At 41.4% G+C, this 27,643-nt stretch overlaps 1 protein-coding gene across 1 annotated transcript in view; it reads left to right on the top strand.

The window, feature by feature from the left end:
- LOC310872519 (phosphatidylinositol transfer protein beta isoform-like) overlaps positions 1-27,643 on the top strand; it is a 35,708-nt gene that overhangs the window by 5,012 nt on the left and 3,053 nt on the right. The window contains exons 2-9 of the mRNA XM_083784448.1: positions 4,790-4,820; positions 8,042-8,187; positions 9,727-9,841; positions 10,427-10,501; positions 11,285-11,371; positions 19,886-19,963; positions 23,159-23,269; positions 26,141-26,263. Of these exons, the coding sequence (XP_083640574.1) occupies positions 4,790-4,820; positions 8,042-8,187; positions 9,727-9,841; positions 10,427-10,501; positions 11,285-11,371; positions 19,886-19,963; positions 23,159-23,269; positions 26,141-26,263 (766 nt within the window). The remainder of the gene's footprint in view (positions 1-4,789; positions 4,821-8,041; positions 8,188-9,726; positions 9,842-10,426; positions 10,502-11,284; positions 11,372-19,885; positions 19,964-23,158; positions 23,270-26,140; positions 26,264-27,643) is intronic.

The following is a 27,643-nucleotide window of genomic DNA, read 5'->3' as shown; positions in this document are numbered from 1 at the left end:
GAAAGTAGGCCGCCACACACACACACACACACACACACACACACACACACACAGATAGACAGAATTAATTTCCCTCAAAACCAAAACTAACGTGCTTGGTGTTACTTTACTTCACACAGAGCATGATCAAACTGGGCCACTGACATCCTTCCTAAACTCAAGTTCGAATGGATAATGCTGCTGCTTCTTATATAATGTCTGGAACGATCCTTTCTGTTGCAGAACGTGAGGAGGATGAACCCAATATTTTTCTTTTTTTAAAGAAAGGACCCTTTGTTCTGCGAAAACATTGCTACAACATAAATACTACGCCGACTCGGTGTGCAAGCCATGGATGTTTTGGGTGATTTCTTTTTCTTCTTTTTTGCGGATTTCGGATCCGCAAAACGGCACAAAAATACATACCAGTGTGCAAAGCAAACCCCTTTATCCCATTCTGACCGGGCACCCATTTTGGTGTCAGCATCATGTTATGCTTTAGCTATTTAAAAATAGCAGATCTACAAGCTCATATCGCGCCACCGAGTGGCACGATACGAGCTTGTAGGTCTGCTATTTTTGAAAAATCGAAGAACGACTGACATTTCTAGAATCTGATCTCAGGTCAGAATGGGTTCATCAGACTAGTGTGTGTCCGGCGGAAACCTCGTATGAATCTGATCTCAGGTCAGAATGGGTTGTTGTCTGATGGAAGGGAATTCCAAAGAGAAATAGCTTTCTATGAAACGGTGGGGATAAAGACGGGGTCACTGGTTGGGTCTACTCTAGTCTGCGTGTAAACGTCACTGAGGTGGAAGTGAAGCAGTGCGGTTTGAAAGGAAGTGTGCTACAACGCTATGACAACGTCGCAGAGTACTGTGTTTTCAATCCTCTGCTTTCCATTTCTTTACTTTGGCATGTCTGTGGTCTGTGGGCGGGACCTCTTCTTGGCTGCAAGTGATGTCATGTTGGTGGGAGGCGCCACACCCACACCGTAGGACCATAGCAATTGGAAGTCTGCCCTCTGATGTATTTGGGATACATTTTGTTTTCGAGTTCAAATATCTAGTATTTATTTTGTTACACCCATCTAAAATAAAGATGGAGATACATACATAATGTATGTCAATTCAATTTATTGACACACCTGAATGTAACACATTTCCAATTCTAGGAGGACAATGTTTGACATTTCCATTTCACTCATATTTGGCTGACATCTCACTAGAAGAACACTTGGCTGTTCTTGGACAGAGGCTTCTTCAGACTGCGTTTAACTTTGAAGTATTACAGATTCATATACTAGCCTGTGCCGGTTACAAAGGGGAAACTGAATGAAAAATGGATGCATTCTTTTTCAAGTCTGCACACACACTCCACATTAGTTGTTTCTATGCTGCATTAGTGGCCCAAAATAACCTCCCCGCTCTTTCCATTATCCAATATAGCTTATTTTACTACCTAGTTCTTTGGGTTTTTTTTTTACTCTGCTCCCCTTTCCCCCCTGGCCTCTTCTTACTGCTTTTTTCTTTCCATCAGTTAGTCATATCCAATTTGTGTTTCCAGTTGAAGGGGTTTCTACTCCTGGCTGGTCGGTCGCTGCTGTGGCCTCTCTCTGTGCTGATCTCAGCAGTGCTGGCTGGCTGGGTGGGTGGGTGGGTGGGTGGGTGGCAGGACTCTGAAGCTGTTCCTCAGGAAGTGTGACCTCGACAGACTTCATCTTCCTTAGCAGCGAGGGAGCCAGGAGGGAGGGGGCACTCTGTGTCATCATGGCTAGAGCAGTGGTTCCCAGCTATTTTGTTTTTAGACCCTTTTCCGAGATTGAAGAACCGGAATCGGTTCCATCGTATTTGGAGTCGTTTCTGGAACCGTTTTAATCAGAACTGGCATGTGGGTTGTGGACTTGACATCTGCTATACAATTACTATACCGGTGGTTCTCAAACGTTTTAATTTCACTTGGTGTACAAATGGAACACGATTAAAGATTTAATTATTTTTGTCATTGAACATTGGGACAAAATAATAAAAAAGGACATTTCTGTCATAAAGAAATATGCACAGGGCAGATATGACAAATAACTGAAATATACAAAGAAATTACTGACTTATGAATTTTATAGTTGCAGTATGTATGCAAATCTCCGCTTTTTCTAAGGTATGATCATTTTTGAAAATCATGGAAAATATTATGACAGAATAATTGCATTCTCCAGTTTCGTTCCATTTGTAATCTCTCAGAGTTACAGTCCTGTAAGGGTCCATTTGGAACCCCCTATAGGAATCCCATTTTGGGTGGGAAGTTGGGAACCCCTTTTGGTGTTAGCATTATGTTATGCTTTAGCTATTGAAAAATAGCAGATCTACAAGCTCATAGCGCGCAATAGCAGATCTACAAGCTCATAGCGCGCCACCGAGTGGCGTGCTACGAGCTTGTAGGTCTGCTATTCTTTTTTTAATCGACTGACATAGAAACAGCTTTTTCAGAAAACTGTCAGGATTTAGAAAACATTTATAGAATCGTTCCCAGGTCAAAATGGGTTAAGAGAGAATCGTTAAGGAACCGGAATCGTTGAAATCCTAAAAGTTCCCAACGATGGGGCCTAAAGGTACTAGACAAATATGTCTCATCACAATATGTCCTGTTTTTGTCACATTAATAATATTCATGGCGATATATGGACAATATGTAGCTTAAAGTTTAACTTGAAAATACACATCTTGGCTGCTCTGCAAGCTCTTGTTCTGCCTACACGTACCCCCATTTGGAAAAACAACACTGCCTTACATCACTGCTACTTACTAATATGAATCACTGCAAGACAGGCTTGGGCATTCTTCTAAAGTGCGACGCATACTCCAGTTTTTAGGTCATAACCTTACTCACCGCGGTGGTTGGGGAAAACGACATCATGATGTCACTAAGGCGTGGTGATAAGCACCACACCGCGCACCCCCCAGCACATCTCTCTGTTTTACTAACCACCGTGGTGGTTGGGTTATCACCTAAAAACTGGAGAAGGCAATTATTTTGTCATAATCTTTTCCATGTTGAAAGAAAAAGCGGAAATAGTAGACTTGCAAGCATAGTAGCATATAGTACATACTGCAACTATACAATTCATAAATGTCAGTAATTTCTTTATATATTTCAGTTATTTGTCATAATCTGCCCGGTCCAATTCTGTTCCTGAATTGATGGCTTGAGCAAAAACCAACCTTGCGTCCCTCCCTGAACACAGTGGAGAACCAGTGGTAAAAGCACTGTTATCCAAACAGTGGGACCCGTGTTTATAGTACATAATCCCCCTTTTTTTATTCCCAAAACATGTTATTGAAACTAAAGAAAATCACAACTTTTTATTAATTCAAAACAACATTGAATCAATTTCACCTTTTTGTTTCACAAAAACATGAAAATTGCAGATCACAACGTGGTGCAAAATGCTTTCTAAGCTTGTAGATCTGCTATTTCGGTTTTGGTTTGTTTGGGTCTCGGTCAAAAGCCTAATTTGTAGGGCTGTCAAAAAAAATCGATTCGAGTTAGAATCGCGATTCTAATGCCGTCCGATTCAGAATCGATTCTCATTTTCCAAAAAAAAAACAAAAAAAACATGCATGTGCAAACTGTGCATGCAATGCATTATGGCCTGGGTTTCTGCATAGTGCATTTACTACCAGCTAAGCTAAGCCTGCCAATTGTATTCATTTTACACCTGTTTTAATACTAATGTATTGTTCTGGTATTGAGTGAGAAGAGATTTTGTAACTTATGTACTGGTTCAAATTTGTGCAAGCTAAATAAATGAGACATGTTCTTACTCTTGGATTTAACCTTTGTGTGTTTAAATCATTCAGTTGATAAAACCTTTACAATTATACAAGCTTTTTACTAAATGTACTCTGCTTTCATGCCAGAAGACTGGAGTAGATCATGCTAAAATTCTATTTAATTGTTTTTAATAAATAATCGGAAAAACATCTTTTTTGAATCGAGAATCGGAAAAATCGAAAAGATCGTTTTTGAATCGAATCGTCACCCCAAGAATCGGAATCGAATCGAATCGTGGGACACCTAAAGATTCGCAGCCCTACTAATTTGTCTTCTGGGTGTTGAGCTAAAAGTTGTAAAAGTGGAAGCAGTGAACTAGAGGCTGAGCAGCGCTGGTCATGGAACACATGGCCGGGGTCAGGGCACGGGGGCTGTTACATTACGCTGACCTTGCATAAGAAGACACTTGTTTATGCCTCTGCAGGACTTTAGTCTGACAGATGACTGACACATCTATATAGACTTCTTGAAAAGGGGAATGTTTTCCATGCAAGAACAATCAGTTTGAATCGCCAATAAAGTTTCATGCATTCAGTACGTTTCCAACATTCCACCGTGACGACATGATAAACTCCCTGGAGTCTAAATCTCTGTTGGAATTGACAGTTTTCCTTGTATGAACCTTGTACTAGACATTAACCCATTCTGACCTGAGATCAGATTCATACGAGGTTTCCGCCGGACACACACTGGTCTGATTAACCCCATTCTGACCTGAGATCAGATTCTAAAAATGTCAGTCCTTCTTCGATTTTTCAAAAATAGCAGACCTACAAGCTCGTATCGCGCCACTCGGTGGCGCGATATGAGCTTGTAGATCTGCTATTTTTAAATAGCTAAAGCATAACATGATGCTGACACCAAAATGGATGCCCGGTCAGAATGGGTTAATGCTTCTTGGATTATTCACAAACTGTAAATTATGTTTGTTATGGTTCTTCATGTGAAAGTTTTCTAATCTTTGATCTCTTTTTTCCAGCCGCGTGGTTTTACCCTGTAGTGTGGAGGAGGTGAGTACACTTGACTTACATTACAGACACAATTAACAACAGCCATGCAAACACGTGCCCTCTCTGTGGAGCATGTCGCCAGAATGTTAGCATTATTAGGCCTGTCACAATTATTACATAATCGTCTATTTGCCATTATTTGAGATGATCGCAATTATTTCATCACAATCTTTTCCATGTTGAAAAATTATCATAGATTAGAAAAAGCGGAAATAGTAGACTTGCAAGCTTACATAATACTGCAACTATAAAATGAATAAATGTCAGTAATTTCTTTGTATATTTCAATCATTTGGCATATCTGCCAAATGACAAAAACATGACAAAAACAATTAAATCTTTAATTGAAATTATTTAAGTTGAAAATTAATTGTAACACTAATGTGTAATGTGACAGTTTATAGTTTATACATAAAGGAGGGGAAAAGAGCATTGATAATGAATGCACTGCCGTCTTGCCCTTTACCGTCCTGCGTGGCTGCTGGTTATGATGAGTGAACGCAGCACAGCGAGTCCCCTACAAACTAAGACATAGTTTGTCATTCCTGGGATTGTTTAATTTGATGGGGCAGTTTGTTTCTCAGTGTGTTATGAAAGCCAGACACGTATGCTTACTCCAGCCTTATATGGCCACAAAATCTCTCTGCAATTAGGCTTTAGATAAAGTAATAATAATTATAATAATAATAATAATAATAATATATTGTATAAGTGTATTCTTAAGAAAACGTATTAAAAGTTTTGAGGCGATGAGTTGACAAATCAGTTTATTGTTCAACCGTCATTACAAGGAGGAACAAAGTATTGATTTCAGCTAACGGCGTGTGGGATTGGCTTATTTTACGGAGGAAAATAATAACCTTGGGATTTGGTTGAGGATTGATCTGTTGTGTGTTGACATTTGATTTGGAAGGATGAAGCCAGTTCTATTTGCAGAAAGCCTGTCTTTCCCACTCAGCCACTGGGCTGGGACGAGTTTGTCTGGCTGTTCTGCTCTGTGGTGAGCGTGGCTTGGCGTCCACGCTAGTCTTGTCTGTGATGCATTGAGCTAGTGTGTGGGATGATAGCCAACATCTTCCTAAGTGTAGTTTTATGTTATTTTTACCACAGTAAAACCTATGCAAAAACAAAGTGATCAACAAAACAAACCTAAAGCCCAAACCGCACCAATGCAACTCCTTGCAACAAAAGGACATGCAACACTAATGCAACTGTTTGGTTGCAAGGAGTTGCATGGCGAATCATTGGTGCGGTTTGGGCCTAATCCTGGACATAGAGACACACAGTTGAATCGCATAGCAATGCTGTTTTCATACTCCTTCCTCCTTTAAACACAAGGTGTGAATACTAGAGTTGTCCGACTCCTGATACCATTTTTTTCAGATCAAGTACGAGTACAAGTACTTAATTTTTAGTACTCGCCGATACGAGTACTTTATTTTTGTTGAGTAACCACTTATTTGAGCCCCTTTTTCTCATAGATGCAGATGGATTTCCGATCTACACTTGTCAGTTGTCATTTATGCTTGTAGATGGGCTGTTTTTGGCGATTTGCTGCAGTGTCGGGTCAGACTTCCTCCCGTTGCATTTGTTCAGCCTAGTGTCACTTGGATGTTTTGGTACTCGGGTCAAAGTATCGGGGCCGGTTCCGAGTACCGAGTACTTTAGGGTGGTATCGGCCCCAGTAACCGATACCAATTACCAGTATAGGTATCGGAACAACTCTAGTGAATACTAGTGATCAGGCTGAATGTGAATGGTTCTGACTAGTGATCAGGCTGAATGTGAATGGTTCTGACTAGTGATCAGGCTGAATGTGAATGGTTCTGACTAGTGATCAGGCTGAATGTGAATGGTTCTGACTAGTGATCAGGCTGAATGTGAATGGTTCTGACTAGTGATCAGGCTGAATGTGAATGGTTCTGACTAGTGATCAGGCTGAATGTGAATGGTTCTGACTAGTGATCAGGCTGAATGTGAATGGTTCTGACTAGTGATCAGGCTGAATGTGAATGGTTCTGACTAGTGATCAGGCTGAATGTGAATGGTTCTGACTAGTGATCAGGCTGAATGTGAATGGTTCTGACTAGTGATCAGGCTGAATGTGAATGGTTCTGACTAGTGATCAGGCTGAATGTGAATGGTTCTGACTAGTGATCAGGCTGAATGTGAATGGTTCTGACTAGTGATCAGGCTGAATGTGAATGGTTCTGACTAGTGATCAGGCTGAATGTGAATGGTTCTGACTAGTGATCAGGCTGAATGTGAATGGTTCTGACTAGTGATCAGGCTGAATGTGAATGGTTCTGACTAGTGATCAGGCTGAATGTGAATGGTTCTGACTAGTGATCAGGCTGAATGTGAATGGTTCTGACTAGTGATCAGGCTGAATGTGAATGGTTCTGACTAGTGATCAGGCTGAATGTGAATGGTTCTGACTAGTGATCAGGCTGAATGTGAATGGTTCTGACTAGTGATCAGGCTGAATGTGAATGGTTCTGACTAGTGATCAGGCTGAATGTGAATGGTTCTGACTAGTGATCAGGCTGAATGTGAATGGTTCTGACTAGTGATCAGGCTGAATGTGAATGGTTCTGACTAGTGATCAGGCTGAATGTGAATGGTTCTGACTAAGTCCATTTAAGACATACAGCAGGTATGCCTCATTTACCCTGAGTCCCTAAAGGTGGTTTAATGTTTATCAGTCAAGTTAACCCATTTTGACCTGAGATCATCAGATTCTAAAAATGTCTTCTACATCCTGACAGTTTTCTGAAAAAGCTATGTTTCTATGTCAGTCGTTCTTCGATTTTTCAAAAATAGCATAACATAATGCTAATACCAAAAGGGGTTCCTCCCGCCCAAAATGGGTTAAGTCCTTGGTATGAGTGCAGGTCTTATTATATGTGATTAACAATTTCATTGCGTTTCTGTCGTTGAACATTGGAACTTTACATTTCTGTTTAGCCTTTAGGCTTCATAAACAAATGGTGCACAGGGCAGATATGACAAGCCTTTAGTATCTTTTTTTTCTTCTTTTTGAAATGTTTGAAAATGAAAATATATGAAACATTTTCAACATGGAAATGAGTGAATATGACGATTGCCAATTTGCCATTATTTTTTTAATAATTGCAATTATGTAATAATTGTGACAGGCCTATCTGTAAGTGATCATGAATCGAAATGTGTATTGTTAAGAGTGTTATCTTGTGTTTCAGTACCAAGTGGGGCAGTTGTTCTCGGTGGCTGAGGCTAGTAAAAATGAGACGGGAGGCGGTGAAGGCATCGAAGTCCTCAAAAATGAACCATATGAAAATGACGGCGAGAAAGGACAGTACACACACAAAATCTACCATTTAAAGAGGTAAGTCGTGTCACAGTCGTGTTGTTATGTTTCGTCAGTGCTGTAGCCTAGCCCAGCGGGAAGGGCTGGCGCAACGGGTTCGGCCACTTGTCTTAAAGCCACTTAAAAATGTATCCATCAGTTGTTTTGACTTGAGCTCTTTGACCTCAATGTCTTCAATGGCACGATCAGTGTCAAGATCCCTATAGTGTACTACCTTCATGCCACCAGCTGGTGGCAGTGTTGCCCTTCCTGTGATTATGAAGCGAGGCCTCCATGTTAGAATAGATGTGGCCTTTACATGCATCATGCATTGCTCCATTAAATTATGCTTTAGGGTGAGTCGTGTGTGTGGTAATTAGGGCTGTCACTTTACATGCCAAAATAGAAATATATATATATATATATAAATAAAATGATACATATATATATATATATATATATATATATATATATATATATATATATATATATATATAAAATGATACTCAAAATTGTAGCTCTAACGGACGTGTTAAGTCATTTGCCTTGTAATTCCAACAGGAAGACTTTTTAGGCATGGCTCCATGTTCTAGACTAGACTACTGCAGGAATGCAATGAAAAGAACATTTCTGTCTTTGAAAAATACATTGTTCCTGTTCTTCTTGTCAAAATGAGCAAGGCAATGCCGCTGAAGGGTTAATCTCACATACTAGGTCCGTGGTTTTCAACCAGTGGTCTGGGGACCCCAGTGGTCCTTAACCCATTCTGACCTGAGATCAGATTCATACGAGGTTTCCGCCGGACACACACTGGTCTGATGAACCCATTCTGACCTGAGATCAGATTCTAAAAATGTCAGTCGCTCTTCGATTTTTCAAAAATAGCAGACCTACAAGCTCGTATCGCGCCACTCGGTGGCGCGATATGAGCTTGTAGATCTGCTATTTTTCAATAGCTAAAGCATAACATGATGCCGACACCAAAATGGGTGCCCGGTCAGAATGGGTTAAGGAGGTTCCAGGTGGTCCCCAGATAAGTGATGGAGAGTTGGTAACCAAATGGACCCTTATAGAACTCTTGATATTGGAACACACTCAAGAGTTACATTATTGTTAAACATCTGTATAACTTAATTTACAAGAATTCTACACAATTAGAGAATATATATTTTTTTTTAAATGTTTGCCTGTTAAATCTCCTATGGTACCAAACATCTATTCAGTATGGAATTGTGCAATTATGTAATGACAACAAAATATTCTTTAGATTTGGGTCTGAGAGGATAAATCTCATCAAATGGTGGTCCGTGGCGTGACATGAAAAGGGTTGAAAACCACCACTGTACTACTTACTGTAGGTGATGGAAACATTATCCAAGATGAGGCCATTTGGCTCTGATGATTTACCTCAAAATATGATTTGTTTGGGGTCCGATTTTATTCAAACAAATTCCACTTTTAATTTCAAATGCATTTGTAACTTGAGTTTTGCAACAAACCTAAAAAAGCAATAGCCCTGGGGGTAATGTGTCACCATCATGCATCTCCTCCACCCCATCCCATCTCCTCACCCTGCAGTAAAGTCCCTACGTTTGTCAAGATGATTGCCCCCGAAGGTTCCTTGGTCTTCCATGAAAAAGCCTGGAATGCTTATCCTTACTGCCGGACTAGTGAGTCTCCTCCCAGCCTGACTGTAGACCTGTTCTCCCCTCCTATCCTTCCTCCTCCTCAACCCCTCTCCCCTCGCCCTGCTTCAACATACCTTTTATAGTGTTTGTTTGCGTTCATGTGATATATATATATGTCTAACAACCGTTTTCTTCTCCTCTCTCTCTCTCTCTCTCTCTCTCTCTCTCTCTCTCTCTCTCTCTCATGCTTTACCTTCATCCAGTTGTGACAGTAAGTAACCACAAGTGGTGTTTTACTTTCTTATATGACAGGGTGCTCTCAGGCCTAATACTTACCAATGGTTGTAGCACGTTTTGCTTACCTCAGTGTTGACTGTTTGTCAAATATACGTGTGTGTGTGTGTGTGTGTGTGTGTGTGTGTGTGTGTGTGTGTGTGTGTGTGTGTGTGTGTGTGTGTGTGTGTGTGTGTGTGTGTGTGTGTGTGTGTGTGTGTGTGTGTGTGTGTGTGTGTGTGTGTGTGTGTGTGTGTGTGTGTGTGTGTGTGTGTGTGTGTGCGTGCGCGCTTCCGTGACTGCATTTATCTCTGTGCATTGGTGTAATGGATGTGTACTGGGTGTTATGTTTTCCATGTTATGTCCCTGTCTTCCAGAATGAGTATATGAAGGATGACTTCATGATTAAAATTGAGACGTGGCATAAACCTGACCTGGGAACGATAGAAAACGTGAGCAGCTCCAGAACATGACTGTGCATTAAGCGTGTGTTAAGCGTGTGTATGTGTAGGACTGTCACGATTATTATATAGAATCTTCTAATTGCTCACATTTGCCATAATTGAATATTTTCCGTAATCATTTCCATTTGAACAATGTTCATACATTTTCAAAATATAGTGGAAATGGCAGATCTTCAAGCTCAGAGTGGCTATTTCTACTATATTGTACAAAAACATTACAGTATAAAATGATCAATCATGTCAGTCATTTCTTGTATATTTAGTTTGTCATTTGTCATAACTGTGCTGATCTTCAAAACCCTGAAATCCAAGCAGAAATGTAATTCCTGTAAGTTCCAGTGTTAAATGTCTAAAACACAATAACATCAAATTAAATGTTAATCACAATGAATTAAAGGTATATTCAGTGATTTCACTTAATTCAAATATCACTTATTTTTTTGTTTTGTTGTGATAATCCTCCCTACTATAGAGTGTGCTGGCCATATAAGGAGTTCCTCCCTGTCCCCAGTTAACCCCTGGGGGTCAAAAAAACCTTGGGTTTCGTTTTTGACTCTCTATCCTGATTGGACGAAAGGCTGGGTCCCACAGCCAAAAACGAAACCTAAGGTTTTTTGAGTGAAATCACTGAATATACCTTTAATCATCGTGTTTCATAATGATGGTAACAGCCCTAGTTCTGTGTAGTGATACAAGGCTGTGTGTGTTGGGTACTGTGTATATGTGTGTGTGTGTGTGTGTAGTAATTCATGGCTGTGTTTGCTACTGTAGGTACATAAGCTGGACGGCCACACATGGAAGAACATGGTAGAGGTTGAACCCATCGACATCGCAGATAATGCGCAGGTGGCCGCTGCTGTAAGTAACATAAATGATCCTTTTCCTTCCTATCCTTCTCATACACAACAGTGATAATCTACGTACTGTATGTATTTACACATGAACTGATCTGAAATACAAATAATTCATAATGTATCTTCTCTAAGAAACGGCAATGCTAAAAAAATATAAAGGGAAGAAGTGCTCAAGTGCAGTGTATTGGCACCACCATGTGGACAAGCATGGCCATTACACAGTAGTGTCGATCAAACCTTAAAAAGTGAACAAAAGTTCAGTGTCTGGTAGGTAATCACTGAATTTTCCATAAAATGTCATAATAAATGTTCTTTGTCATTGACCTGGTTGACTGTTATTGATACCTGGACAAAATATCTCAATTGCAATATTGATCCCATTACATGTCCAGCATATTGAATAGCTTAGAACTGAGATCACAGTTCCTAATCATGGACGTTTTGCAATGAATACAGTCATTTATATCATTTTGTCATTTTGCGTGGATCGAGTAAAATGTCCCAATGCCTGTGTTTTTTAAAACTGATCTTAGGCTGTCATCAGCTGCTTGACTCACAGAAACATTTAGTCATTATTATATACGTCTTTATGTTTTCTGTGTCACTGTAGCAGCCTGGGTGTGAACTATAGACAGCGTTTCAACTATGTGACTATTTTACAGTCGATGGGAACTACAGGCAGAGTTTTAATCTGTATGTGACTGTGCGGACTATGGGAAGGGAACGCACATGAAAGAAGTAACCTAATCAGTTTCCATGTTTGCAGGAGCAAAGATGGTTTATCCGCCATCTCAATTCTACGCCACTAGAGGTGAAATGTTACCCAAATCCTACAAATGGTCATACTGTATTAACACAAAAAATGCTGGAAACGTATCCATACGCTTTATTAATATCGAACGCCGTACGCGCGAAGCGTATGTATACGTTTTATACGTTTTTTTATTGCTTACTGTACATCAACGTCCTATGCTCCAGGACACCGAGGAAAATAACAGCGATCGTCTCCAGGAAGCTCCAATATGTGATCCGGGAGTAAAAAGCCCCTCCCTCCTGAAAAGAGGTCTGTCTGTGGCGAAGACGCTCCCTCCTCCAATGCCTCCATTACACGTATGGGTCTGCACGGCAACGGCATAGACCAACGCAGATGTCAGGGCATCTAAAATGGAGTTACCCATCTAGTAGTAGTCTAGTGTCTGTGAATACACTCGATTCCCCCTCCCCTCCTGTTTCTACATGGTTTCTCCCGAGGAATCTTGTGGGGGGAGTCTGAGTCTCTTCTGCCCGGATCGCATTGCAGTTTGAGTTCCCTGGCCCCAGGCCACACTGCGCCTTGTAATCGCCTTGCACCGCTCTCTCATTCTCGGAAAAAGATATAACGCAGTCGTGTCGATTTGCCCTCTGCCAGTATATAAACCAAGAATAATCTTCAACGATCGCCATTTCATAACGTTTTCAACACGCACACGGCACACGCCATGATCAACTAACTGCCTGGCTACGTCTTCAGTCTTCACCAGCCATCGCTATCCGTTGTGTGGATCGCCATCGCGTCTTCACTTTGTTTGTTTGGGCAAGAAGCACGATCAGCGATGGAAAAGAGCTTTATATCCACGGCAGATAAGTAATGACGTATTATCGAAGGACCGCCATGATCAACTTACTGCCTACGTCTTCGTCAGCCAATGCAGCCATCATCGCTATCCGTTGTGTGATTGTGGATGTAGGCTATATCCACGGTATCGAGAGAGACGCCCGGCTGTGATATAGGTCTTATCACTGCAATTATAATGAATAAAAAGGCTACAATCACACAACGGATAGCGATGGCTGCATTGGCTGGTGACAACGTAGCCTCGGTCCCAGGCAGTTAGTTGATCATGGCGGTCCCTCGATAATACGTCATTACTTATCTGCCGTGGATAAAACTCTTTTCCATCGCTGATCTCTGCTTCTTTGCCCAAACAAAGTGAAGATAGCGTTGTCCAACAAAGCAGCCAGTTATTTGATCATCTCTCTCTCCTGTGCTTCTTTCCTCAAACATGTCCAGACATGTCAACCTCAACCACTAAACTCACCGATCCAGTAACGCATCTCACCGTTATACTATCGTTCTGAAGGCAGATATAAAAATAAACATAAATAAATTATTGTCATATACATACTACACACTGAATGAAAGCCCTAATTGTCTACTTTTAGGAGGAAAACAAATACATAATATTGATCCCATGTACAGTTTGTCAGTAGGATATTGAATGCAGTTGTTCAGGTCCAACTATTATTCACAAAATAAGGCCTATAGCGACATGTACATATTATATACCGTATGAAACAGAAGACCCTCTGCTTTCATAAGAAAAAAACTAATACTGTAATAATAATAAAAATCACACCCCTGTGAAGTGAGCATTTCCTCATGAAGTTATCATAGCGAGTTATAAAGGTTTAAAGTCACAGAGATTGACAGGCAGATATAAACATAAATAAATTATTATCATATACATACTACACACTGAATGAAAGCCCTGAATGTCTACTTTTAGGAGGAAAACAAATATACAAATATATACAAATATAGTTTGTCAGTAATTGGCTATTGAATGCAGCTTGCGCCCACCAGAGAGGATTTCAGAAAATGCATGGACCAGAAGAACTATTATTCACAAAATAAGGCCTATAGCGAAATGTACATACTATATACCGTATGAAACAGAAGACTCTCTGCTTTCATAAGAAAAATACTTCTACTGTAATAATAATGAAAATCACACCCCTGTGAAGTGAGCAGTGCAATGTTGCGCAACATTGCACTGCTCACTTCACTTCACTTCACTTCATAGGCCTTATTTTGTGAATAATAGTTCTTCTGGTCCATGCATTTTCTGAAATCCTCTCTGGTGGGCGCAAGCTGCATTCAATAGCCAATTACTGACAAACTATACATGGGACCATGTGTATTTGTTTTCCTCCTAAAAGTAGACATTCAGGGCTTTCATTCAGTGTGTAGTATGTATATGATATTATTTGTGTTCATTTTTATATCTGTCTGTCAATGTCTGTCAACTTCAACCTTCCATATCTCTGCTGTTTTTTCAAGCGAGCAGCGTGCCTTCAAAAGCAGGTTTTAGAAAAAGGTCAATATCTCCAGAATGGAAGATGGTAGAATCATAATTTTTTTTTTAAATTGAAGTGGACATGTTTGGCCTACTTTTTATTTATGCGATGTGATTCTCGCTATAAGAGGCCCCTCGCTGTGGGCCCCTAAAAAGTTCAAAAGTCCAATGTTAATCGCTTAGCACCAGCAAGCCTGAGCAAATAGAAAACTCTAGCATACAATGTGTTAATCATATTAGACATAGAAAGGTAGCCGCGGCGCTTCCCTCGGTTCTGGGATGTATGCAAAAGTGAGGGCAAGCTTCTGCGTCGGTGCTTCACTAGTCTCGCGTAGCCAAACCACTATTGTGAGAGGCAACAAACGGTCTGGCGACACGAGACTTCATAGAAGCTTTCGTGTACGTAACAGAGCTGACGTTGTTTGGCCAGTAGTCAGTTGAGTGGCAGCGTCACACCTCCGCCGCACATCCGCCCTTACGTCGATACACATGGCTCAAACAAACTGCAGCGGCCAATGAGGCATACTGTATATAAAAAAAAATCACTTATTTTTTATTGAAGGAAGAACAGACAAGAAAAACACAACTGACCAGACTAAACGGAAAGAAAAAGAAAAGAAAAAAGACGAAAAGTAAAAAAGGCTGCATTTTTCATATTACAAAAAACATTCAATGAAATCCTATTGCAATATCGCTAGGCTGAGAGAAGAGATTCCACTTTTCCCACTTTTTATAGAATTTATCCTCTTGTAGTCTAAGTATGAATGTTAGTTTTTCCATAGCATACAGTTCCTCAATAATGTCCATCCATTGATCTTTCGTTGGTGGGTCCTGCTGGCACCAGCGTCGTGTGATTGCTTTTTTACTTGCTGCTAAGAGGATCTTGATTAAATATTTATCATGTATTAGAAACTCTTCAGGGATATTTCCTAACAGTAGAAAAGGAACAGACAGAGGTATCTCAAAACACAGAATGGTCTCCAAGGTGGAGTGGATGTCCTGCCAGTATTTCTGAATTTTAGGACAAGACCAGAAAATATGTGCATATATATATTTTTAATGTCTATGTTCTAAGTGAGCGCAGCCGTCTGATGGCAGATCTCGCGAACAGCCTCTCTTCCACACAGATTCTAGATTAATATCTATGCAGTGATATTAATCTGGCGTGCCAGGATGGTACATGGGTTGGGCAAATAATGTTCCATTCACAATTTGGTCAAGTTATATCTATCTATAAATGCACCAAGTCTCTGTCTGTCTGTGTGTGTAACCCACGTAACTCGAGAACTGTTCGCCCCACCGTCTGCAAATTCGACACACGCGTTCCACACCTGCATGTCCTTGCTATTTGTGGTATAGCACAATCTTATTGGGAACGATTATTTGAATCACACAGGGCCTCCTAAATGTAGCAAGATTTCCAGCCTTTTATCATTCAAATTGTTATGACCATTAATTGAGATCACAATTGTAACTTGGTAACTTTTTATAGCTTGTATTCTGCTATGTTCATGCAGAGAGAAATCTAATTAAAAGTCTTTTTTTGGGAGACTGGGTTGATGTTGGTGGCCTTGAGATGGAATCTGAAGGTTCTAGGTTTGACTCGTCCTGGTATGGTGTCAAAGTGTCTTTGAGCAGGAAACGGAACCCCTAACTGTTCCCCAGATGTTGTTAATTAGCTGCTCACAGCTCCCTACAGCCAGGAAATATACCATACCTTTTCATTTGGAACCAACAGTGACTATTCTATAATGGATTGTAAAGTACCGTACAGTGGCAGGGGAACACTGCTTCTATCATGATGTGTTGTGTGGGCATCTGATGATGCTGGCACAGCGTGCATTCTCTGCCTCACAAAACAGGAAATGAAGCACGACTGGGTTGATTACCATTTAGAGTGAATCATCTGATACCAATATTGGCTGTAATCGAATATACAGTAGTCGAATATGGAGACTTTTTAAAGTGAGCTTTTAGACTATCGAACCAGACATTTCTCTTAATTGCCTAAATAATAATAATAATAATAATAATAATAAACTTTATTTATATAGCACCTTTCATACATAAATGTAGCTCAAAGTGCTTTACAGAGCAGAGAAGATAATAAAAACAAAAGCAAAATAAAACAGTATTAAAACAGGCAAGCAGTTAAAACAATAGGACAATAACGCAGTGTCAAATCCGAAGAAGGCAGAAGAACTGATAAGAACTGAAGTTGGTACTGATTTTGACTCTTTGCAGGTTTATTATGAAAGTGGTATGGATTTGTGTTAATCTTCCGTTTTGAGTGTGCTACAGTATTTGGAAGTGTTTCACATTATTGCTCTTATTTGGCACAACATTGCCTCATTTTGCTGGGCTTCACTGTGTGAATGTGTTTATGTCAGGTGTGCACGTGCTGCATGAGGGAGGGATGGAGAGTGTGTGTGTGTGTGTGTGCACGTGTTTGTTTGCTGTGTGTGGCTAACGAGGCAGACATGTTTGCCTTGCTGGAGGAGTGTATTGTGTCTGTGGGCCCTATCAGCCCTCAGCCCGAGGCATGGCTGCAGGGCCTGCAGCTCACCGCCAGCATAGATGAGTTTGTTAGTGTAATTAAGGCGCACAGTGCTCTGTATACTGGAACTAGGCAAATACACACTCTGTGTGTGTCTCTCTCTCTCTGGGTGTTTGTGGGTCTTAACAGTAACGCACATTCACACTCCTTTTACTGAGGAGTAGCTCGTTTTGTCCGCATGGCACATCGATTCACAGACCTCATTAGTGCTGCAGTGTATTGTTATAGCGAAGGACCTCTCAGCATTAAAACAGCCAAATTACTCTGTCTGTGTGTGCGTGTGTGTGTGTGTGTGTGTGTGTGTGCGCATGCGTGCGCTCGTATGGTGGGTGGGTTTCTGGGTATCTCTTTCTACTTATCTGGCACCCCTCTCCTGTCGGCCAAGTAGCCCTGAAAAGTAGCTTTTTAGCTGCAGGCACATCATGATTTATTTAAAATTGCTGGGCCCTTGAGCTGTTGATAATGTGAAAGGCATTTCATTTATTTGTATTATTTCTTTTTTTCCCCCCCTCTTGCCGGTTTTATGTATTCAACTTTGCTCTCTCCAGTTCTGTGTGCTCTTCTGAATAAATAATGCAACCAGAGAAGTGTTAATCACATACCTGCACGCACGTACAGCACGCACGTACGTACGTGTGTTCTCATTCAGGATGTTTGCTCGCTACCTTTTTCTTTTACGCCTGCTACTGTCGTGGGATTTAGAACCCGCTCTGTTCTGCGGATGCTGAGCTTAGTTCAGCGAGAGGTTCGGCAGGGAGGTCATAGCTGTATGTGTGTATGTATATATATATATATATATATATATATATATATATATATATATATATATATACAAACAGCATTATAGAATGTATGGGTGGAGTGGTGTTGTCGGTTGGCACAGCTGTACTCGTCGCGCACGCAGTAATACACACACATGTAATACACACAATTCTAGAGCCATTGCTTTTTCCTGTGAGCACTGAGCAGTCTCCAGTGGCTCAATTTGGGGGTTATTTTGGGGAAGCTGCAGAGAGGGTCATCTCACCTGCTGCTCAAGGCAGATGCTCCAAATGAGTGCTTGCATAGGCATCGCGTCACACACACGCACACACATGCACACAAACATGTGCAAGCGCATACGCACATGCACGGTCGTGAACTCGCTGCTATTCGTGCCATCATCGACTCCAGACCTTCACCTTGCAGCAGTGTTGATTTTGACAGCAGGCTTTGGTCTTTTGAATTAAATTCTGTTGTTTTAGTCATATTTTAGTCATCTGAAATGTTTGGCCTTTAGATATTTTAGTTGACTAAATATCATAAGATTTTAGTCGACTATCTACAGTTGATTTAGTTGACTAAAATGTGTTTTGGTGGGCCTTGATGGGGTCGTAATGGCAGATTTTACACTTGGTTGCATGATGAAATTAGCTGATCTAGGAGCTTGTAGATCTGCTATTTTCAGCATGCAACCAAGCATAAAATGACTTTTCTACTGGATCTCTTCTCCACTATAGTCCCTCCGGTAACATCTTAGCAAGACACTGAACCCCTAATTGCTCCCGATGGTGCCTTGCATGGTTTTCTCTGCCATCGGTGTATGGGTGAATGTAATGCTTAATCTATGTAAATCGCTTTGGATAAAAGCGCTATAGAAATGCACCATATTTCTTTTAGTCATAGTTTTAGTCGTCATGGCTTAATTGTTTTCCAGTGGAAAAAAGGTAGTCGACGAGCTTTTTTTCGTCATGGCTTTAGTCGACGAAATTAACACAACCTGCTTACTGAGAATAATGAGGTTAGGCTAATCGAACGGCTACATATTCTGATATGCTAATATCTAGAACCAGAAATAAATCTCATTTCGGGCACACACCAGTAACTGAGATGCTAGTGCTAACCAACAGCGGTGAAGTCATTACATGAGAAGGAAAAGCGGGCGGCACGGTTTGCCAAAACGTTGATAAAGAAATGGCATCCGAGAACATTTTATGGGTGTGCATTAAGGGTATATTATAGGCATTGTACAGTATGAGTTGTGTTCTCTTCAGCTCGGTGTGCAAATGAAACGAGTTGCAAGAAGAAATACGCTTCTAAATTTCATTCCACTTGGTCTGAGACCCTTTCTAACCCCTAATTCGGCCATAGTCTAGCTCAGGGTTCCCCAATGGCCCGCGGAGCGCCCCCTTGTGGCCCATGGAATAATTTAATTTTTTTTAAGGGTCCCAGATATAAATGGCATTAAATGGGGGTCAGTAGCCTATGCATGTCAAACTGGGCATCCTTTTCAAATGGGGTCTTGCCCTGAAAATGAATTTTCAGGGCAAGACCTCGACCTCGCGCGTGCAGACTCGGCCCCCAGCCTGGTACGCAAGTCAAAATATTAATTAATTATTAATTAATTAATATTAAAAATTAATTGGGGAACCCTCTAGCTGCATGTGCACACACACACACACACACACACACACACGCACACGCGTGCCTCTCACAAGGTTTGCACTTTATATTTTTGTGTACGTATTAAATATAATATGTACAGATTATTAGTCTTTTGAACACCTTTTTGTTAACATTTTGTGTTATGAGCTATGAATTGATGTAATTTAAAATTTCACACCCTTGTATTTACAGTAGTCCATATCAATTTGATATATAGTCTAGGATTATATGGAGATTAAGGTTGTGTGGGTAGCGCCAATGCTCTTAAGTCTAAAAACACCTCATGTAACCTCACACTTGCTCTAAAGTCCCTCGCCAAAATCCTGACTCCAGCAGAATGTAAACGGTCTCTAATGCCAGTTATGCCACTTAACCAGTCGTGGGTGTTATTTTCTAACGGTGTAAACTGTTCTGTCTGTAGGACTACAAGCCGGATGAGGACCCCACCATTTTCAAGTCAGTCAAGACTGGCAGAGGACCCCTTGGCCCCAACTGGAAGGTAAGAGACAGATGATGATGATGGATGAAAAGGTTAGATTTGATTAGTTTAGATTCGATTTGGATGAGTTTATAAAAAATACAAAATTCCCATCAAAATGCCCATTTACGACCTCACTGACCTCACTGTTAGGTTGTTATAGGTCTGCTATTTGTTGTAGTTTCTGAAAACCCGTTTCTAGCCTATAATGCAATGCCTACAATGGGGAGAAAAGGTAAGTGGTTAAAGATCGGGGACACATTGGTTGCATAATTTGCCAGTAACGTAAGAAGTTTCATAAATAAATATCTGGCTCTACTCTTCTAAACCATGACTCGACGAGGGTGGCAAGAGGGCATAAGGGCAAGACATTAGGTTTGATCCTCGTGTGTGGCTGAGAAAACGGGGAGGTTATTGTTTTGGTAAAGTAATCCACATTATCAGCCATCATGATGAAGTTAAACATCATTTAATTCCTGGTCATTGTTACCAGTAACATGAAAGACAGAAGATAACGGCACGGCCCCTGTGTCTAAACTTCAGCTATCCACATAAAGTTATTATGTGTGCGGTATGCGAATGAAGACGCACAAATCACAATGTGATGTTCATCGGTGAAGCTGCACATCGTGTCCCAAGTGCGGTGACTGTCCATGTACAGTAAGCTGCAAGAATGTTTGGTACAATTCCATCCAGTCTACTTCCAACTCAGTCTAGACTAGAGACCATGTATGTACACTAGAATGTAAGGTATTATTATACACACAGAAAGGCATTAATTACACGGATATAACCAGAACTTCTCCTGAACATGTGTAACTAGTGGGTACAGATGTTCATAATTTAAACGGGAGGGACATACAGCAATAAGTACATAAATTCAATGATGGGTGCAGTTTTTCTAGGCCAGACATCGTAGCACAGCAAAATAAATGTTTGCATAACAGCAGGCATTGTGTGTGTGTGCGTGTGTGTGTGCACTGCTGGCTATAGGCTGTGCTTGACTGGAGGGTAAGTTGAGGAAAGAGCAGGCCTGGATGAGGCTCCGTGGCGAAGCTGCAGGCTGCGGTTTGATGAAGACAAATCACCTCCTTCCCAGCTCTAATTGGCCGTAATAGAAATGGCGAGTCATCAGGTCAGATTAGAGCTCTTTCTTTCGGTCTGAGCTCGGCCCCCCACCTCCTCCTCAGACACGGCCCCGCTTTTTCTGCAAGTGACGGGAGTGAAAAATGAGAGGATGTAGGAGGGGAGGATAAGCGAGGATAGGGGCTGTCACGGTGTTACGGATTTAAGTTGACGATTAATTGTCTCACAAATTATTGCGATTAGCGATTTAATTGTGTTTTTGGCATTGAACATTAGAACATATGAATAAAGAACACATTTCTGTTTGCCTGGAAATCACAAAAATGCACAGGGCAGATGTGACAAATAAATGAAATATAAGAATAAGTTACTGATGGGAGAGGACAATAGCATCTCGCGGGCACAAATTCTGAATTTAACATTGTTAGACTCTGAGTGATGTAGCTATGATTAAAACTTTTGTTATTGAAGCCACCCCCCCACCCCTCCGCTCCTTGCAGCTTCATAAGTGGGTCTCGGTTGATGTCGGAGCACAGAGTACTTCCACCCTGCAGCAGAGCCCTCCTAGTTCACCAAGTTTCCTTTACTTCCAAGCTCTATTCTCGGAACAAAGGCAGCCCCCCCTCCCCCCCACGCCCAAAAACCCCAGCTTTTAAAAAGTAGGAATAAAGCAGTGCAACTTTTTGTTTTTTTGTGTGTTTTTTAATTAGATCACCATCCAGTCTGCTGTGGACACAGAAAAAGACATGTTTTTGAAAAGGTGGAGAGATAAAAAGTGGTTAAGTGACAACCAGAGTCACAATTTGTGCCAGCTTCTCAGAACAGCAGTACAGCTCTTGTCTATCTCTGCATGCACACATGCTTGCATATCGGCACCCTTTGTGTTTCTGAAAACTCCTGCTCCTTTGAGCGGGGCGCACAGAGAGAGAGGGGAGAAGAAATGTCACCGCAAGTGTTTTGATGTGGAATCCGTTTTATGTGAAGTTCCCCTTTTAGCGATGACAACTTTTCTAAACCCACCGCAAATTTTAGAAATATTTCACATTCCCCTCCTCTCTCTCTCTCTCTCTCTCTCTCTCTCTCTCTCTCCTTCCTCTCTCACTCTCCTCCCAAGATCACAGCATCAAACAGCAGTGGGATGCATATATAGGGGCCGATTGGGACGGGGGTCTGTGGCATTTTCTCCAGGAATGCTGAGCCAAAAATGAAGTGATTAATTAAACCGGGTTTTCTCTCCGAGGGAGTGTGTGTGTGTGTGTGTGTGTGTGTGTGTGTGTGTGTGTGTGTGTGTGTGTGTGTGTGTGTGTGTGTGTGTGTGTGTGTGTGTGTGTGTGTGTGTGTGTGTGTGTGTGTGTGTGCTGCGGGAGGGCAAGCAGGTCCCGGGTGTTAATAATGTAGCCAGCTTTGCAGCAGCACCCTTATCGCTGTGCGAGCCGCGTTTTATCTGGCTCAACGGAGGCCACAAAGGCAGGCTGCGACGGTGTCGCTGACTGTCAGGGCGGAGACAGAGAAATGGTCCCCCTTCATCTGGAGTTGAGCCACTTTGCTGGGCTCTCCCCACCCACCCACCTACCTGTCCCTCCCTCTTTTCTTCTTCACAGGGAAGCAAGAGTACAGATGAATGTAGAAAGTTTGTTGTTAGATTAGTCACTTTGATCTCCATATCCTGAAAATCCTCCATGCTGATCATTATTTCAGCAAGCTCCTCCACACCCATAAAGCATTACACATTCATGCCGTTTTGGATTTGGATACAGCTGAGATTAATCCACATTAATCCACATTAATTTCCTCGTCACGGGAGCGTTTCTTTTTCTTTTACGTTACAAAGTTGTGCTTCAACACTTTGTTGCTATATCTGTGACATTAACCAATTAAGCCCTATTGTATACTTTCGTTAGACGGAAATAGCCGATCTACAAGCTCACAACATATCGCACCATGACATTTTCTGAGTGTGTAGATCTGCTATTTTCGTATATTATAAATGTATATAAAATATATAGAATCATAAAGACATGGAATTATAATTACATGCCCAAAATATGAACACCAAGGTGAAAGTGGTTAATTTATATTGCATTGTCGTGGGTGTTTTGACCGGGTGGTCGTTGCTTTTTTCCCCAACAGAAGGAGCTGGTCAGTAAGACTGAATGTCCAAGGATGTGTGCCTACAAACTAGTCACGGTCAAGTTCAAGTGGTGGGGCCTGCAGACCAAGGTGGAGAACTTCATACAAAAGGTCAGGACTCAGGACACACACACACACACACACACACACACACACACACACACACACACACACACACACACAGAGCAACACAATGCTGCCTCATCAAAGTTGGTATGGTGACTTCATACATTGTCAGATTTTAACCCATTCTGACCTGAGATCAGATTCACACGAGGTTTCCACTGGACACACACTGGTCTGATGAACCCATTCTGACCTGAGATCAGATTCATACGAGGTTTCCACTGGACACACACTGGTCTGATGAACCCATTCTGACCTGAGATCAGATTCTAAAAAAATGTCAGTCGTTCTTCGATTTTTCAAAAATAGCAGACCTACAAGCTCGTAGCGCGCCACTCGGTGGCGCGCTACGAGCTTGTAGATCTGCTATTTTTCAATAGCTAAAGCATAACATGATGCTAACACCAAAATGGGTTCCCGTTCAGAATGGGCTAATCAATGATGGAAACGAACGAGTTTGAGGATCCAATGGAGTTGGAAGGTTCCGTCGGAAGCGCTTTTAAAAAATACTTTTCATTGGTTCAATATTTGTAAATCCCACACACAGACGTAAAGGGTGTTCAAATAGCATAGCAAATAAATAAAAAGGTTGAAAAAAGGGCGATGGCTGGTTTCGTTAGAAACTTTGTTTCTTCACTAGTCCGATCCAGAAGAACACAGTTTGCCGGCCACTGCTACAGAGCTGACAATGGCCCGGTTTCTCAAAGGACACTTCTTACACCATGGTGTAAGAAGTGATGCTGCACATGCTCAGTTGTTCCTCTAGGCCGCACACAGAAGCCTGTGAACATAGACATTCCATGCATAGATGGTAGGCCTCAGGCTTGAGGCCTGGTATGGTAGTACCAGGTAATAATATTTGGACAGCTGACAGTAGGCTCTCTTTACTTGTCTATATATATATATATATACACACACACACACACACACACACACACACACACACATTTCGATTTATTTATTTGAGTCCACATTTATAAAATTATCACAAATATTTTCATTTGCTTCTGATATACCACGCACTCGAAACATCACGTGTCTCAGTGCTGGAGTCCAAACAAGCCCTAAATGTACAGAATATAGGCAACACATGAACTTATTCACAGCCAACATTGGTCACTTCAGTCTGTCATATTACCAACACCGAAAGTAAATCATGGGTTCAAAAAGCACCTTCTCCTCCAAATAGACTGACTGCCTATAATGGAGGAGATTGAACAGTATGTTGCAAGCTGCTTTGCCTTACACTTGGACAACCCTATAATCCTCAAGCCTCTGACCACTAGCCTGTGGACATGGCCCAGGCTGCCAAATATAAAAACAATGAGCTGACACGTATAGCCCAGTTGTATAATGGCCTGTACTAATGGTTGATATTTTACTTGTTTAGTAAGGAAAGCTTCCTCTAAACTTGAATCAAAAGCACAGCCAACTTCCAATAGAAAAACCTCTCTGCTGTCAATTATAATGACATCTGGTGTATTTGCAGTTATATTTGCAAACACGGTTGGGTCATTGCATTGAAACATTTCTGGTTTCACACAGGAATTTTTGTGAAACACAACGGAGGAATGAAACATAGGTGACACATCTTCGGCAATAATGTTCACAATTCTGTCATGCCTGGCTATATATACAGTCCTTTGTAGATATTACAGTCGTTTAATATATGAGACATAGATTCTATGGTCTGATGCTGCCCATGGTGTAGACACTAGTGAGGGTCATGATTATTGGGATACCAGATTGATAGATTCAGTTTGGTTGGCAGCACTTGGAGGGCGCGTGCCTTTACTGTGAAAATGAGAATGTCCTCGTCAATCGCTGCGTTTTTTAGAATTGAGTCGGACACGGAGTGATCAGCTGATTGGACACGGAGTGATCAGCTGACTGGAGGCCTGTCCAGCGCCTTTTTCTATGCTGCTCTCTGAGCGCTAGAAGATGCGCACGCGCGCCGTTGTTAGGGAGCGCGCTTGTTGTTCCGTCGTCACGGCTTACTGTTGCGCGAGCACACACACACACACACACACACACACGCATCCATGCTTCTGCCAACACTCTCTTCTGGTATGTTAGGCCTCAGGTCTACCATTCTGTATGTGTGTATTCAAGTTTATTGGTCATTTAAAATAAACACACCTTATATACAATGTATTCGGTTTTTTGTTGACCAAAAGGGAGTGTTTGCAGAAGCCTCAGCTTATAATGCCTGCCCTTTTTAATATTCAAAAAAGCTATAAAGCATGAAAATACAACAGAAAAAAAAGAACAAACAAAACAAAAACATACAGAAAAGGACAAAAAAACTAAATAAAATAATAATAAACGCAAAAGGAGGAAAGAAGTATTTTGGTTATTCTTTTATGATATCAATCCACTTTATAATTGTCTATCATATTGTTTTTAAGAGTATGTATATGAGGCCTACCATTGCGTGGCACATCTATGCACGGAATGTCTATATTCACAGGCTTCTGTGTGTGGCCTAGAGGAACAACTGAGCATGTTCAGCACCACTTCTTACACCATGGTGTAAGAAGTGTCCTTTTGAGAAACCGGGCCAATGAGTTTATATCTTCCCTTCTTCTCTGGAGTCGTGCCTCGAAGCAGACCAGAGGTAGAAAACCTCCGTGATGTCATCGCTATAGGGACACATGCATCAGTAAGCAGGAACTGGGGATGGCAATGAAGGACCGGGAAAGTCTGGCGTGGCAAATTGATGATGATGAGAACCTTTGTGTTCAAGGTTGACGTCTGCATCGAAGTACGATGCATTGCAGTACGTTTAGTTTTACTCCCGTCATAGTTCAGCTTGGTCTTGTTCTCGTTCGTGGTGTCTGTCTGTCTGTCATTCAGCAAGAGAAGAGGATCTTCACCAACTTCCACCGCCAGCTCTTCTGTTGGATCGACAGCTGGGTGGAGCTGACCATGGAGGACATCAGGCGGATGGAGGCGGAGACGCAACGAGAACTAGAGGAGGTCAGTACTGTGTGTCCGCTGTTGACCAAACAGCCACAACAACAACAACAACAACAACGCAACACATACTGTATGAATGAACCTCCATTCTGTCTTTCCTGTACCAATAAAAAGAGTCTTATTGAACAACTGTCAACATTTGTTAGTTGGCCATAATGTCCAGGAGTTATTATTGTTAAATCTGTACTTTGATGAATTGGCTTCTCTCCCCCTGAACCTTTACATTTCTGGCTAACTACAACATAATATGTTAGCTACAAGATGATATTATTAACCAACCGAAAGCTGTCTCCTAGCAACAGATGAAACAGATTGAATTTACCAGCAGAATGATTTCATATGTCTGTAGAAGATGCTGAGGGCCTGCCCTTAACTAGTAATGTAGAGCAAAGAATTATTCAGTCAATGGTTAAAAGTTCCTAACCATCCTTATATGTTCACTCTCTCCGCTACCTCTCCCTTCTTCAATGTATTTATTTTATTTGGGGTTGTTTTACGATCTAATTAAAATCATGGGGTTTTTATTTTTCTATGTACAAATTAAATCACAGTCTCTCATTTGCTGATCTTGGGCAGCTAATCACATTGATCTCTATTACCCAAATTCTATGACTTCTTTTGTCCTCTGTGGCGTCCTGAATGGAAACGTTGTGGGATATCAGAGAGAGGACGAGTACGCTACAGGATATTACATTTTGAGAGCTCTGACATTTTGGCTAGTACAGTACCAGTTACATTCTTATTCAGGAATAAGCTGTTAAAGTTGACATGGCATTTCCGGCGGTCCCCAGCCAAAAGCGTTGAGAACCCCTGCCTTATTGGATCAAATTGGTATAGGATTGCCGTCAGAATCTAGAGCTTTAACTTAAAAAGAAAAAAACCCACAAAAAAACACTATCATCTTCATGATTTCATTGATTGAATTGACGGAATATTGTATTGACGGTTTTCAAAAGTACAGCAGTACATGCTGTAGTTTAAAACTACATCCATCTCTCTAATCTCTCTCATTGTGTACTAACATTGCTGACCCTGAGGGAGCTATTGTATGGCGGTGTGGAATAGTTCAATCCTATCATTTGCTGCCTGCTCCCTCCAGCCAGTCTTATATCATCTCCCCATTAACGACACTAACCCTAGCATTCATATTCTGGGTCAAACATGACAGAGAATAACAGATCTGGGGGTGAGCGGTTAAGGCACGCACCACATAGGCCTTTATACCGTGACAGGGTTCCATTCGCGACTCTCTCCCCCCCCCCCGTTTCTTGTCTCCCTTCACTGTACTATCGTAATAAAGGCCAAAAAGACCCCAAATAAATCTTAAACGGGGCTATTTTTTGGGGCCAAGAGATTTGGTGTAGACCTTAGTATGGATCC

The sequence above is a fragment of the Protomyctophum parallelum genome (assembly GCF_964188405.1).
Source record: "Protomyctophum parallelum genome assembly, chromosome: 15".
Lineage (NCBI taxonomy): Eukaryota > Metazoa > Chordata > Actinopteri > Myctophiformes > Myctophidae > Protomyctophum > Protomyctophum parallelum.
The sequence above is the reverse complement of the archived record's forward strand: the minus strand, read 5'-3'. Positions and strand labels throughout refer to the sequence as shown.